The 13,916-nt window shown below is 41.7% G+C and overlaps 1 protein-coding gene across 15 annotated transcripts in view; it reads left to right on the forward strand.

Annotated features, from left to right (window-relative positions):
• The first annotated feature begins 3,287 nt into the window (after positions 1 to 3,287).
• PIKFYVE (phosphoinositide kinase, FYVE-type zinc finger containing) overlaps positions 3,288 to 13,916 on the forward strand; it is an 82,197-nt gene continuing 71,568 nt past the window's right edge. For 8 of the 15 annotated variants that reach the window (XM_055573300.1, XM_055573308.1, XM_055573309.1 and 5 more), the window contains exons 1-4: positions 4,640 to 5,980; positions 8,104 to 8,284; positions 10,996 to 11,145; positions 11,687 to 11,722. In XM_055573300.1, the coding sequence (XP_055429275.1) occupies positions 8,113 to 8,284; positions 10,996 to 11,145; positions 11,687 to 11,722 (358 nt within the window). In that variant the 5' untranslated portion in view covers positions 4,640 to 5,980; positions 8,104 to 8,112. The other 7 variants (XM_055573306.1, XM_055573310.1, XM_055573305.1 and 4 more) reach the window with 6 other exon arrangements.

Below are 13,916 nucleotides of genomic sequence, written 5' to 3' on the forward strand. Positions count from 1 at the left end.
AAAGGAAAGTTTGTTTGTTCACATGCTGGCAACTGGAGCGGGGGAGGGTGGCAGACATCTGTCCAAAGGCCGACTCCCCCCGACCCCAGCCACCCCGGCCCACAACACCCCCACCCCCCACAAGCAGTGGGTGAGGAGAGCTTCTAAAAACAGAGTGGTGGTGGGAGGGGTTGCTACATGCAGAAACAGCATAGTAATCTCTAACAGTCAGCTTCAAATTTGTCATCAGTGGTCTGACCAGCATTATCTTGATTGTTTTAGGTACAATTAATCTTCAGTTCCAGGGGCCATTTGTTCCCATTTTGAATTGTGGCAGCTCACGTCCTGGGTACAGTCTGGTCATCATGTCATTAACTTCTCCACCTGGTGTTTGGTATCTATAAGACAGTTCATAGGCTATGATAACCCAGAATATTATCTACAGCCCTTGAGAAAGAACTAAAGGTCCTTGACTATGCTTAATGACTACATTATTATTATCTAGTCTCCTTTGACTGTTTTCCTTTGTTTTCACATGTTCTCATTTCTCTGATTAAACTTACTCTTTGATTAAAGTTTTCCACAGGCAAGAGGCAGGTAGATGACATGGTGAAGGGAGGGTCCTGCTCCGTTTCATGATGAGTTTTTTTCTTTTTACTATATATATATATATATATATATATAATCTATTTGAAGTATAATTGATTTACAACCGATGAGAGTTTTAGAGGAGAATGTTTACACAAATATCTCTCTGCTGCTGCTACTGCTGCTGCTAAGTCGCTTCAGTCGTGTCCAACTCTATTCGACCCCATAGACGGCAGCCCACCAGGCCCTGCCGTCCCTGGGATTCTCCAGGCAAGAACACTGGAGTGGGTTGCCATTTCCTCCTCCAATGCATGAAAGTGAAAAGTGAAAGTGAAGTTGCTCAGTCGTGTCCGACTCTTAGTGACCTCATGGACTGCAGCCCACCAGGCTCCTCCGTCCATGGGATTCTCCAGGCAAGAGTACTGGAGTGGGTTGCCATTGCCTTCTCCGAAATATCTCTCTACAGATATATAATTCAGCTGGAGTTAATTTTGATGTCTGGAACAAGTTGAGAATGTAAACTGATTTTTCCCCCCTGTTTTCTGTTTCCTTTTCACAGAAATTAAACTGTATGCCAATACATATATTAGACTGTAAGCTTCTTGAGGAGACGGACTATGTCCTGTTCACAGTTTTATCCCTTGTGCAGAATTAACACATTTTCCATCAAATTAGTCACTCAAAAAATATTCATCAAATAACTGTTTTGTTTACCATTATTAAGTTAAACCATGAGGACCTTAGACAGACTTGGCTCTAATGTCCTAGTAGCCTAAGTAAGCAAACCAAAACCTAAGCCTGTAATAATTCAAGGTTAGAAATTTGAAACCAAAGGGTAACCAATTACCAATAGCCACCTAGGCTTTCCTAAATAAGGCAACGGCCTAAGCTAGAGTCAATCCATTTTCTTGCATTGCCTCTTTGTAAGTCTATGCCCAAATTTCTGTTGCCAGAGTGCTTCTAACCACTTTGCATTTGGTGATGCCCCATTCTTGCTCAAATAAACCCTTGAAGGTTTTAATATGCCTCAGTTTATCTTTTACCATGTATAGAGTTTCTTTATTTACTAGGGTCTTAGCTGGACTATCCTGTTCATATCATGTCTTGGTCTAATTTATACTTTGTTGTAGGTTTATGAAGTATTAACATCACCAGGCTAGTTACAAGGGGGTAGTTCTTTTTGCTTCTTTTAAAATATTTGTTTCTGGAAAGCATAGACATTTACGAGCTGAGGAGGAGTCACTGGAAAAAGAGAGGTTGAAGATATGGTGTCAACTCCTGTAACAGGGAAGAAATTTTGTACTCTACTACAGCTGCTGCTACTGCTAAGTCGCTTCAGTCGTGTCTGACTCTGTGCAACTCCATAGACGGGAGCCCACCAGGCTCCCCCGTCCCTGGGATTCTCCAGGCAAGAACACTGGAGTGTGTTGCCATTTCCTTCTCCAATGCATGAAAGCGAAAAGTGAAAGTGAAGTCGCTCAGTCATGTCCGACTCTTAGCGACCCCATGGACTGCAGCCTACCAGGCTCCTCCATCCATGGGATTTTCCAGGCAAGAGTACTGGAGTGGGGTGCCATTGCCTTCTCTGACTCTACTACAAGTTAACCACTAAAGGGATATTATGTCTAAGCTTCTGTGCATGTGTATTCAGTTGTGTCTGACTCTACTGTAGTCTGCCAGGCTCCTCTGTCCGTGGGTTTCTCCAGGCAAGAATACAGGAGTGGGTTGCCATGTCCTCCTCCAGGGGATCTTCCCTGATCAAGGGATTGAACCTGCGTCTCTTCTGTCACCTGCATTGGCAAGCACGTTCTTTACCACTAGCATCACCTGGGGAGCCCTGCCTATAAGCTTAAATTATACATAATAACCCATCTCCAGGAACTTTGCCTCCTAGGTAATGAGCATTAAACTAAATTGCCTTTGTTTAGCACACAGGAAACAAACCTGACCAGGCACAATGCAGGGAGGAAAAAATTAACACATCCCCTTAGGGGGCTGACTGGAATCTGGAAATGTTTGACTTTACTCCTTTTCCTTTTAGTATAAAAGAATCCTAAATTTTAACTCAGGAAGATGGTTCTTTGGGGTTTGAGTCTACCATCTTCTTGGTTTGCCGGCTTTCTGAATAAAGTCACTATTTCTTGACCCAACAACTTGTCTCTCCATTTACTGGCCTGTCATGCTGCAGCAGTATGAGCTTGGACTTGGTGACTTCCAAGGGGAGAGACGAGAAGGTGGATTGTGAGCTGGGATGATTGAACCGGGGAAGAAGAGGCTATTTTTACTCAGAGGGCAGGAGTCAGGCCTGAGTGGATGTATGCATGTGCATACTCAGTTGTGTCAGACTCTTTGTGACTCCATGGACTGTAGCCTGCCAGGCTCCTCTGTCCAAGGCATTTCCCAAGCAAGAATACTGGAGTGGGTTGTCATTTCCTTCTCCAGGGGATCTTCCTGACCCGGGGATCAAACCCATGCCTCCTGCATTGGCAGCTGGATTCCTAACTGCTGCCCCACCTGGGAAGCGGTAAGGGTGGATGTGGATGCAGGTAAATGTGGTAGGGGTGGTTAGGTAGTTAGGGATTGCACTGAATAGCTCAGGCTATTCCACTCAGGTAGAATAAGATTCTCTTGCTGAGAATAATATAACACGGGTAGAGGGTGGGTGGTGGCGGTGGCGGCTATTGCAGAAGTGAGGAATGGAAGAGGAAGTTGACTACCAATTCCCAGGGTAATTGCTGAGGCGCTCGGCTGAGGATGGTAACTGAGATTTATACCTCTACCAGACTTCAGGCTTCCATGCTACTGTCCAGTGGCTCCAAAGATCCAACTCAAGGAAAACTGGGTGAGAATTTGCCAAAACTCTTGGGGGAAATAGGCCTGCAGAATTTAATTAAAATAGCACCTCACTTTGGGGTTCATTTCCCTTCTGACTGCTCCTGCCAACTTCCACATCCTGTAAGCAGGACAAAATGATGGGTAACGAGAGCCAGGCTGAGCAAGTCGGGGCTTGGTAACCTTATGTGCACCAGTCTTTGCACCACAAAACTTGAATGAAAGAATTAGCTATAGCGCTAACATCACTGGATTAGACACATTGTGCGAATGCTTTACGTACAATGTTTTACCTAACCTTCACAAAACTATCTGTGAAGGCTACTGTCGTTAGCCTCACTTTACAGATAAGAGGTCTAGAGCCTGAAGAAATTGGTAATTTGTTTAAGATCTGCTGCTGCTGCTGCTGCTAAGTCGCTTCAGTCGTGTCCGACTCTGTGCGATCCCATGGACTGCAGCCTACCAGGCTCCGCCGTCCACGGGATTTTCCAGGCAAGAGTACTGGAGTGGGGTGCCATTGCCTTCTCTGTGTTTAAGATCACGTGACCATTTAGCAGCATCTCTCAAGTCTGATAACAGTGTTCGCTCTAGGCACAAGTGTCAGTCCGTAAGAAAGCTGAGCGCGGTAACATTCAGTTCAGTTCAGTTCAGTCGCTCAGTCGTGTCCCATTCTTTGCGATCCATGGACTGCAGCACGTCAGGCTTCCCTGTCCATCACCAACTCCCGGAGCTTACTCAAACTCATGTCCATTGAGTTGGTGATGCCTACCAACCATCTCATCCTCTGTCGTATGAGTGCCCATATTATCGAAAACATACGGTAACCACAGTCCTGCCTGCACCCGTCTGGTGACCGGGCACGCGTGATACTCACGCGCGCAGTCGCCGTGGCTTCCTTTAGGAAGGCAGGCGGCTTAATCTCGGTCAAGGTGTCGAGCACGACTCTATCTGGGCTGGATTCCTTCTGCCTGAGCGTCTGATCCGAACGTCGTGAGGGCGGGGTACGGAGGGCGGAGCCGCCGCCCGGAGAGTTGCGGATTGGAGGGGAGGAGGAACAGGGGGGCGGAGCCTCGGTGAGACGCGAGAAGCCGCAGCAACCATGTAAGTAGGTTTGCTTCCTGCCGCAACCGCCGGCAGCCTGAGTACCGCGGCGCTAGGCTCCCTGCACCTGGATCTGGTGAACCCGAGGCTGGGGTGGAGGGTGGCCTGCGGGGCTGGGGCGGGAAGCGCAGGTAAGGGAGGGACTTGGCACGCGGACGGTTGGGCCTGAGTGGGGAGAAGAAGGCGGGTTTAGGAAGCTCTATGGCCGGAGCGGAGGGGAACTCTGAAGTGAAGGCGACAGCTGGGCTTCACAACTAGGGCTGAGGCCGGGCTGCGGCGGAGGCCGGGTAAGGAAGGGCAGAGAACCTGTGCTCCAATTTAGTCGGCTCCCCTGATTCTCCGGCTTCCCCTTGTGTAGCGAGTGGGAAAGGGATCCGGGTAGGACTGTCTTGAAGAGGTTTCCTTGGAAGCATTTGAAGTTCCCTTGCTCCTATCTTGTCCCGTGTACTTGAGCTTATTTCTGAGGTCCCTAGTCCAGTTCCTCCTCTCTCTGATGGATAAGCTCTGAGCCTGTGTTTCAGAGGTGCATACTTAGACTAGACAAAAAAGTTCCTAATGTACAGGAACGATACCAGTAGTGAGGTTTCAGATATGTATTTACCTCCTATAGTGCTTGTCTGCTCTTTGAAACCGTTCCGTTTGTACCTGTGTCAGTCTCTTGAGGAGAAGACGTGATTTCCCAATTAGTATTTTCCCCTTGCTTAGAACGTTCCCAACAAGAGGATGAAAATGGAATATTTTTAGGAAATCAGGGGTCTTCTGGTTTATATAGAAGTTATTATTGAGACATTCAAGAAATATGAGAAATACTGGAATTCCGTATGTCATTTTCTGTTTATCTGATGAGTATTTATTAAATTATAAGGTACTGATTCAGTGCACATTCTTGTAAAATTACTCCGATATTGACAGGAGAGGTCGTCTTTTCTTATATCGTAGTGTTTTGTTTCTGATTTATTTGAATCTTGTTTTCTAGCACTCCCAAACTCCCGTCAGAATTCTTACAAAAAATATCCTTAATTTCTTTCTGTTGGATTCGAGTTTGTGACAGAGGTGAGCAGGTTAAGTTTCTGTTGAAGAGCAAGGCTACTGTCCTATGTCCTCTTTTTTTTCTTTCTGGGAAGAAGAATATGGATCATGTGGTTTTCCTTTAGAAAGCCTCCATCTGTTGGTTTGTCAGTCAACAATTGAACACAAATCTTTGTAGATGGAAACTAACATTTCTAGTGTTCAACTGTCCTGCATTGTTAGATATATTTTGAATATCTTTTTTTTTTAAACATTGTACTTAGAAAATGACTGAACTGATACTTGGATTTTTCTGTCTGCTAACATTTTGATTTGACTGGTGGAGTAGGCTTATTTTCTAAATGTCAATTCCTGACAAGCCTTTTGATAGTGCTTAGTGGATCTGCATATACAAGTCTGCAAAGGAGAAGAGGCAATGTGTTGGTGATACATGAGAGAGGTCTTTGAATGAGTAAGTGAATACTTCTAGTTACCTCTCAGATAGAAAAGAATCCTAGTTTATGTCACAGACAGTTATTATTAAGCTACCAGAGAAAGAGTTGTAAGGTAGTTTTTTCATGGTCATGATATCATTATATAATTATTATGATTAACTCTGTGTGATTGTATCTTTTAGAGACTACATCGGTCAGTGTTTTCATGGTAATTTTTATCCTCACATCTCCAAAGTCTAATAATTTAAAGTTTGTTTGTGAGTGACTCTTAGGTGTGATGCTAAGACTCTCCAGGAAGGTTGCTTTACTCCTCTCATGTTACTTGTGTCAAAGCAGAGTGTAGGATGTTCTCTGAGGCCTTCGGGTTGTTACTGCTGTCACCTCTCTTTTTACTTTTTTGAGTTTACACTTGGTCAATCAATCATCAGCTAATTTTCCAACCCTTTCTGCGGGAGTGTGGGTTGTCAGGACACTTTCGAAGGACGTGTCCTTTCCCGCCTTCCTTCCTCCTCTTCTCCTCCTGTCCCTTCCTCTTTTTCTTCCCCTCCACCCAGTTCCAATAAATGTTTGTTGCCAAAATTCTTTTTGTCAGTGGTTTTATTTTTGTTTTGTTTAATGAACAATTAAATTATTATTCAGGCAACATCCTTAACAGAATTCAAATAGACCAGAATTGAAAGTCTGTGAAGAGCTACAAAATAATTTTGCTCTAAAGACGAATTCTGTGCCTTTTATGGGCAAGTACTCTGCTAAAAGTGCTTCACATACACTATCCCACTTAGTCACACTATGCCTCAGTTTCCACTATGTAAAATGAGGATGGTAATATGTATCTTACAGGGCTCTTAGGTGGGTTTACTCAGCTAAGAAATTTCATAGTCAAAATTTGAAACCAAGAGTATATGCCTCCAAAACCATTACAAACTTGAAGTACCTCTTTCATTAAAAGAGGAAATAATTAGATAAAAAATGCTGCCCTTGGGGGGAAAAAAGTAATTCTGGAGTGAAACTTGGCGTCTAGTTATAGTTGGACCACTGAATAGCTTATGTGACCCTCGAGAAAGTTGTTTTAGGGTCAGTGTACATTGGTTGCCTCAGAGGTAAAATGTAGTAATAAGGCCAGTTTTGTGTTCCAGGCATTTATAGAAATGAAATGAGATGGTAGGTAGGATTTTGAAAGTGAAGAGCATTTTATAAGAGTGTGGTGTCCTCCTTGTAAATATAAGATTACAAGCTATAGCATTCTAATGAGTTATGCATAGTTCATGGTCTTCTCTTTTATTTGAAGTATTAATCAATATGGCAGAAAATAGACATCTGTGCTTTTCTGTTACCTGCATCTGAGGATGTAGGTAACAGTCCTTTGGTTAAATTATGATTTTTGGTTATTTAGAAAAAAAAAGCACTTTAAGATCTTCATTTTAATGCCTATATGAGTTTAGATTTGAGGAGAAAAACCAGGCTTCTGTACCTAGGAGGACATGTAATGGGGATCAGCTTGTTGGTTTAGATCGTTCTCATAGCTGATGAGACAGTTTGAGGTAACTTTTGAGGTTATATAGAAATGTCATTAGGGGATGACTTTTATTTCCCATTCTTGGAAGTATTTATTTTTTGATACTTTTTAAAAAAGCAAACATTGAAATAAGTAAAATAAAACTTTGAAGAATTTGTATGCTTTTGTAAAACCAGTTTACTGCCCCCCCCCAACTTTAAAGAGCTGTTTCTTTTTCAAGAAAAAAAATCTTAGAATGAAAAACATATAAATAAAGTGAAAAATCTTTTTTCCTTTTTGCCTGTTCACATTTTTTCCTTGCCTTCAAATTTTTAATACTTTTGGGTTGTTTTTTTTTTTTGTATTTGAAACTACAAATACATATACATAAAATACAAATACCTAAAAATATATTAATTTTGAAAATGAGATTGACTGTAAACGTTCCTAGTTTTAGATAATTGAAACTCTTCCTTATGATCTAGACTGCAGTGTTTTCAAGTATTGATTTGGAACATATGCTGAAGTAGACTTAAGTACTCTGGTTTTCTTAGATGTGAGTTTTTGAAGTCAGATTTCTAGACTTTTGGGTGCTGTTTGGGCTTCCTGAGGAACTTACTTTTGCTTATTTCTTTTGTTTATTAGACTCATGAAATGGCCACAGATGATAAGACTTCCCCAACATTGGACTCCGCTAATGACTTGCCTCGGTCTCCTACCAGTCCTTCTCATCTCACGCACTTTAAACCTCTGACTCCTGATCAGGACGAGCCTCCTTTTAAATCAGCATATAGTTCTTTTGTCAATCTCTTTCGATTTAACAAAGGTAAGACCTGTTAAAGATCAGACATCCTGCCATCTTGATTCTCTGAAATTCTCTTGTTAACTTTCATGCTGTGTCTTTACAAGAAAGTGAATATTAACTAGGAAGTAACCTTCATCATAGGTCCTTGGGTTTAATTGCATAAGAAAAGAAAGCTAGAATTTTCTCTTTAATCTTAGTAATTATTGGAATGGAAAGTTGGAATTGAAAACTAAATGTTAAAATGAGGTTAAAGTTAGCATCATCATTTTTTTTCCCTTTGTTAATATATCTGTATTGAAAAAGCAAGAGAGTTCCAGAAAAACGTCTATTTCTGCTCTATTGACTATGCCAAAGCCTTTGACTGTGTGGATCACAATAAACTGTGGAAAATTCTGAAAGAGATGGGAATGCCAGAACACCTTACCTGTCTCTTGAGAAATCTGTATGCAGGTCAGGAAGCAACAGTTAGAACTGGACATGGAACAACAGACTGGTTCCAAATAGGAAAAGGAGTACGTCAAGGCTGTATATTGTCACCCTGCTTATTTGACTTCTATGCAGAGTACATCATGAGAAACGCTGGGCTGGAGGAAGCACAAGCTGGAATCAAGATTGCTGGGAGAAATATCAATAACCTCAGATATGCAGATGATACCACCATTATGGCAGAAAGTGAAGAGGAACTAAAAAGCCTCTTGATGAAAATGAGAGGAGAGTGAAAAAGTTGGCTTAAAGCTCAACATTCAGAAAACGAAGATCATGGCATCTGGTCCCATCACTTCATGGGAAATAGATGGGGAAACAGTGGAAACAGTGGCAGACTTTATTTTTTTGGGCTCCAAAATCACTGCAGATGGTGATCACAGCCATGAAATTAAAAGATGTTTACTCCTTGGAAGGAAAGTTATGACCAACCTAGATAGCATATTCAAAAGCAGAGACATTACTTTGCCAACAAAGATCCGTCTAGTCAAGGCTATGGTTTTCCCAGTAGTCATGTATGGATGTGAGAGTTGGACTGTGAAGAAGGCTGAGCACCGAAGAACTGATGCTTTTGAACTGTGGTGTTGGAGAAGACTCTTGAGAGTCCCTTGGACTGCAAGGAGATCCAACCAGTCTATTCTAAAGGAGATCAGTCCTGTGTGTTCTTTGAATGGAAAGTACTTTGACCACCTCATGAGAAGAGTTGACTCATTGGAAAAGACTCTGATGCTGGGAGGGATTAGGGGCAGGAGGAGAAGGGGACGACAGAGGATGAGATGGCTGGATGGCATCACGGACTCAATGGACATGAGTTTGAGTGAACTCCAGGAGTTGGTGATGGACAGGGAGGCCTGGCGTGCTGGAATTCATGGGGTCGCAAAGAGTCGGACACGACTGAGCGACTGAACTGAACTGAAGTCCATAGGATGGACTTTGCTGTTTCAGAGGTTAATAGCCAAAAGATTTTAATGAAAACAATAAAACTAAAGAATGAGCACATGGGAGGAAGGGTTCATATTTTTCAAAAATTAAAAGCTGTCAGCAGGCTTGTTGTTAATCTGTTTAATACATTTAATGATATCAAATGAAAATTGTTTTTAAAATGAGCTCTTTTTAAGTAATATGTTTTTTACTCATTAGAATAGTTAAAAAACATGGTCTACGTCTTTTGCTTTATATTTGACAATATTGTTTGAAATGTGTTAGAAAGTAATCCCTCTTGTTGAAAGGGATTTATGGATTAATAGTTTAACTCAGTGGAAATTTTAATAGTATTAACTGACTTTTATTAGCAGGCATGTTTAAAGCTCTGTAAAATCTCCCATTAGTCCAAAATTTTGAAAACAGTAATCTTTTTTTTTTTAAAGAAATCTCAACAGTCTTATTTTGAATAATTCTGAATTTATGTAAAAATTAGGAAATAATTTTTACATACAGGATGTTCTCATATATTCCTACACCCTGTTTTCCCTGTAATTAACATCTTACATTGGTAGAGTACATGTTATTAACATCTTTGGTAGAGTATGTTTATTATAATCAGTGAGCCATTATTGACAAAATATTACTAACTGAAGTATGTGTTTTATTCATATTTCTCCAGTTTCTACTAATGTCCTTTTTGTGTTCCAGGATCCTGCAGGGATACATTACATTTACAGTAGTCTTTTTATTAAGCAAATGTTTATTGAGCACCTGCTGTCCACCGGGCACTATGTTAATAGTCAAGGAAAGTGAGGTGAAGTCGCTCAGTCGTGTCCGACTCTGTGCGACCCCATGGACGGTAGCCCACCAGGCTCCTCCATCCATGGGATTTTCCCGGCAAGGGAACTGGAGTGGGTTGCCATTTCCTTCTCCAGGGGATCTTCCTGACTCAGGGATCGAACCCCGATCTCCCGCATTGCAGGCAGACGTTTTACCCTCTGAGCCACCAGGGAATCTATCCCATAAATGAAATAGAATAACAAAAGATCCCAGCCTTCATGTGGAGCTTGCATTCTATTTCTATTAACATGCTCAAGAAATTTTTAGTGAAAAGTAAAACACATCGAAGGTCACATATACTAAGGATGTAATTATTGGCCTGTAATTTTGCCACCTGTTTTGAATTTTTTTTTTAACCCTAAGTTTTACTTAGGTATGTGATACAAGTATACATTCTTTCCTGAAAAATCTCATCTATTTCCTTTTCTTTGCTGAGCTCTTGAGTCTTAGTTTTTCCAATAATTCCAAGCTTTCCTTTGCTACAGAGAGAGGAGAAGGGGGCCAGGGAGAGCAACAGTCTCTGAGTGGAAGTTGGACCAGCCCTCAGCTCCCTTCAAGGACACAATCTGTGAGATCACCTACACCTTATAAAAAGCGGCTTAATGAGGAGTTCCAGCGTCGATCTTCAGTGTTAGGTATGATACTGTTCCCATTTCATTCCTCTCTGAGTATTAGACTTTTCCCAGTCATTGTGTTTCCCAGGTTGTTAATTGACTTAACTTTTTTGCTATTTGGAATAGTCAGGTACTCTTGAGGATTAATGAAACTTACCTGGATAGTGAAATAATTTGTTGATACCTAAACAGAAGTTCTTAAAACATTTCATTAAACTTTAATTTGGGCTTTCCAAGTGGTGCTAGTGGTAAAGAACCTACCTACCAATGTAGGAGACATAAGAAATATGGGGTAGATCTCTGGGTTGGGAAGATCCCCTGGAGGAGGACATGGCAAACCACTCCAGTATTCTTGCCTGGAGAATCTCAGCAACAGAGGGATCTCCAGGGAATCCTGGTGGGCTACAGTCCATAGGGTTGCAAAGAGTTGGACATGACTGAAGTGACCTAGCAAACAGAGTTCTTAAACATTTCAGTAAACTTTAATTTGGGCAAGGCAGAGATCTCTTGACTGGTTTTTGTTTTTGTTTTTGTTTTGATTAATTACTTGCTTGGGTTTCAGCAGAGGACAGTTTGCAACACCCCCAGGAGAACTCAGGTTGGTTTGAACTTTGTGATTGCTACATCTGTTCTTGGGGTGGCCAGTGTAATGTGATGTGCATGCTGCTGGTTGCAGAAGTCTCTCAGTTCCATCAGTGGGCTGCCACTTGCTCTTGGCTTTCTGTCCTTGTCGGGGTGCAAACTGTCAGTGTGGCTGGATAAACTGAGCTCCTCTCACCTGTTTGTTCTCCATCCTGTTCTGCTATACTGTCATCTCCTTCATTTTCATGCTCTTCTGTTGAGTACAGACTGGGATCAGTGCCTGCATCAAGAGACTAGCTAAAGTGAGTTGTTGTATGTTTTATTTCTGTTAGATTATTCAACTCAATGAAGTGGTTTGCCTGACTCAAGGTGGTAGGGGATGGGCAATGAGAGGTGGCATAAGAGAGGAAAAGGGTACAGCATTGGAAATCAGGTGTCTGTGAACATCAGCTCTTGTCTTGTCTGGCCAGTCTTCCCTCCAAGGTCTTCGAGTGACAAGTAGGCAGGCACAGGTAATGGTGGTTGGCAGAAGCATATTTTATTAACGGCTAGTTGGGACTTGTCTCAGAACCTGCTACCAATAGGTCAGAGGAGGTGGCGAAGCCGAGCAGAAAGAGAGCTTTTCCCAGAGGACTGGAGCAGAGCTGGCTGCATCACCTCAGCAGGTTTCCCAGGGCAGAGGGCCCTAGCCTGGGTTATGTCAGCTGTTTGGTAGGAAGAATCGGAAGGAAGGAAGGGGGAGAGGGAGAAGTAAGTTCCTTACTTCAGATGGATGGAAGGAAGAGACCATCCCAATCTGACTTTGAACCTTAAACTCCTTAGTTCTTGAACACGGTTCGGAGTGTCACTCCTGTTTTTGTTAAGGAAACTCTTTTGACTATATCCTATATTGAATTAAGCATAGGATTTCTTTGTTTATAAAATTGAGGAGTTAGACTAAAATCTAGTCTTTTAGGGGTTACAAACTGACAGCTTACCAAACCTTGTCTTATTATTTTGATAAGCTTGAATTTAAATATTGCTAGGTGGAACCTGTAATGTCTGGTTTGCTGCATTCCTTACAGTCTTTTCTCAGTCCACTTGAGTCTTTGATTCTTCCTTAGCTGCTCGAGGCATTTGAGTTTGATGAGCCTGGGACTGTTTGACCAGTCTAGTTCCTTTTCCTATTAAAAGACTGTAATTCCACAATTTACCAGCTCTGTGACCCTGGGAAGTCATTTTATTTTCTATTAAGAATATTCATTTTACAAGAGAAGCAGCTGAGATGATTGCTTGAGGGCAGAGTGCTGAACCGGATTTTCTCTCCTTTTTCTTTCATCCTCGTCCACTTTGAAGCCATCATCTGTTGTTTCTAGGAATAGTCTTGCTCCTGCTTTTTCAATGGATGATGCTCTTTGTATTCTCTTATACTCCTAAGTGGCTATACGCAAGGGGCTTTGCAGTTAATTATTTCCCGTGCATGGGACCACAGTTTTACTGTTCTAACAGCTTCATCTGTCTCTCCTTTTGCAGTTCATAAATCATGGAGAGTTGGTTTATCACAAAGACTCAAGAGCAGTTTTGTCATTCTAATATACATTTTTATTGTAGTAATAATGTATCTGCTGAGATTAAGGTATTGTTTATAGAAAGATACAGTTTTCAGTTTTGTAACGTAAGTGCCGTTTAAATTATTTCCATAATTAATATCGATGGAAGTTCTTCATCAGTTTAGATTTAAATATTAACTTTTCATTTCTTTGTAGTCTTTTCTTTGCCACTCATCCAAAACAAAGAACATCTAAAGTAAATGTAGCAAATAGTGAGTTTGAGAAGGATTTAGAGAGGGCCTTGCCATAGGTTATGAGGTTAATGAGATTAAGCTAATATCGGTGTTCATCCATTTTGTCAGGCCAACTCTCCTTCATCCTTAGGTTTAAAAACTGCTGGAGCCAGGGATAGGTAGAAACCTTAGTTATAATCTTGCTCTAAAATAAGGAAATAACATATGATAGCTTTGGTGGGCAGAGCCCATTCTGGCCACAAAAGTGGAATGTAAGCCTGTTTTTTTATTGACAGGACTGGCTTCAGTATTGCTGTTTCAAGAGCAAGTGATTCCTTCTTGCTTGGAGCTATAGGGGAGGGGAGGTGGCAGGGAAGGATAGGGTTAGAGCTCTAGCAATTCTTTGGTAAAGAGAAGTCTTCTTGGACATTGGTGAAGGGAAGTCTGT

The sequence above is a fragment of the Bubalus kerabau genome, chromosome 3 (genome assembly GCF_029407905.1).
Source record: "Bubalus kerabau isolate K-KA32 ecotype Philippines breed swamp buffalo chromosome 3, PCC_UOA_SB_1v2, whole genome shotgun sequence".
Lineage (NCBI taxonomy): Eukaryota > Metazoa > Chordata > Mammalia > Artiodactyla > Bovidae > Bubalus > Bubalus kerabau.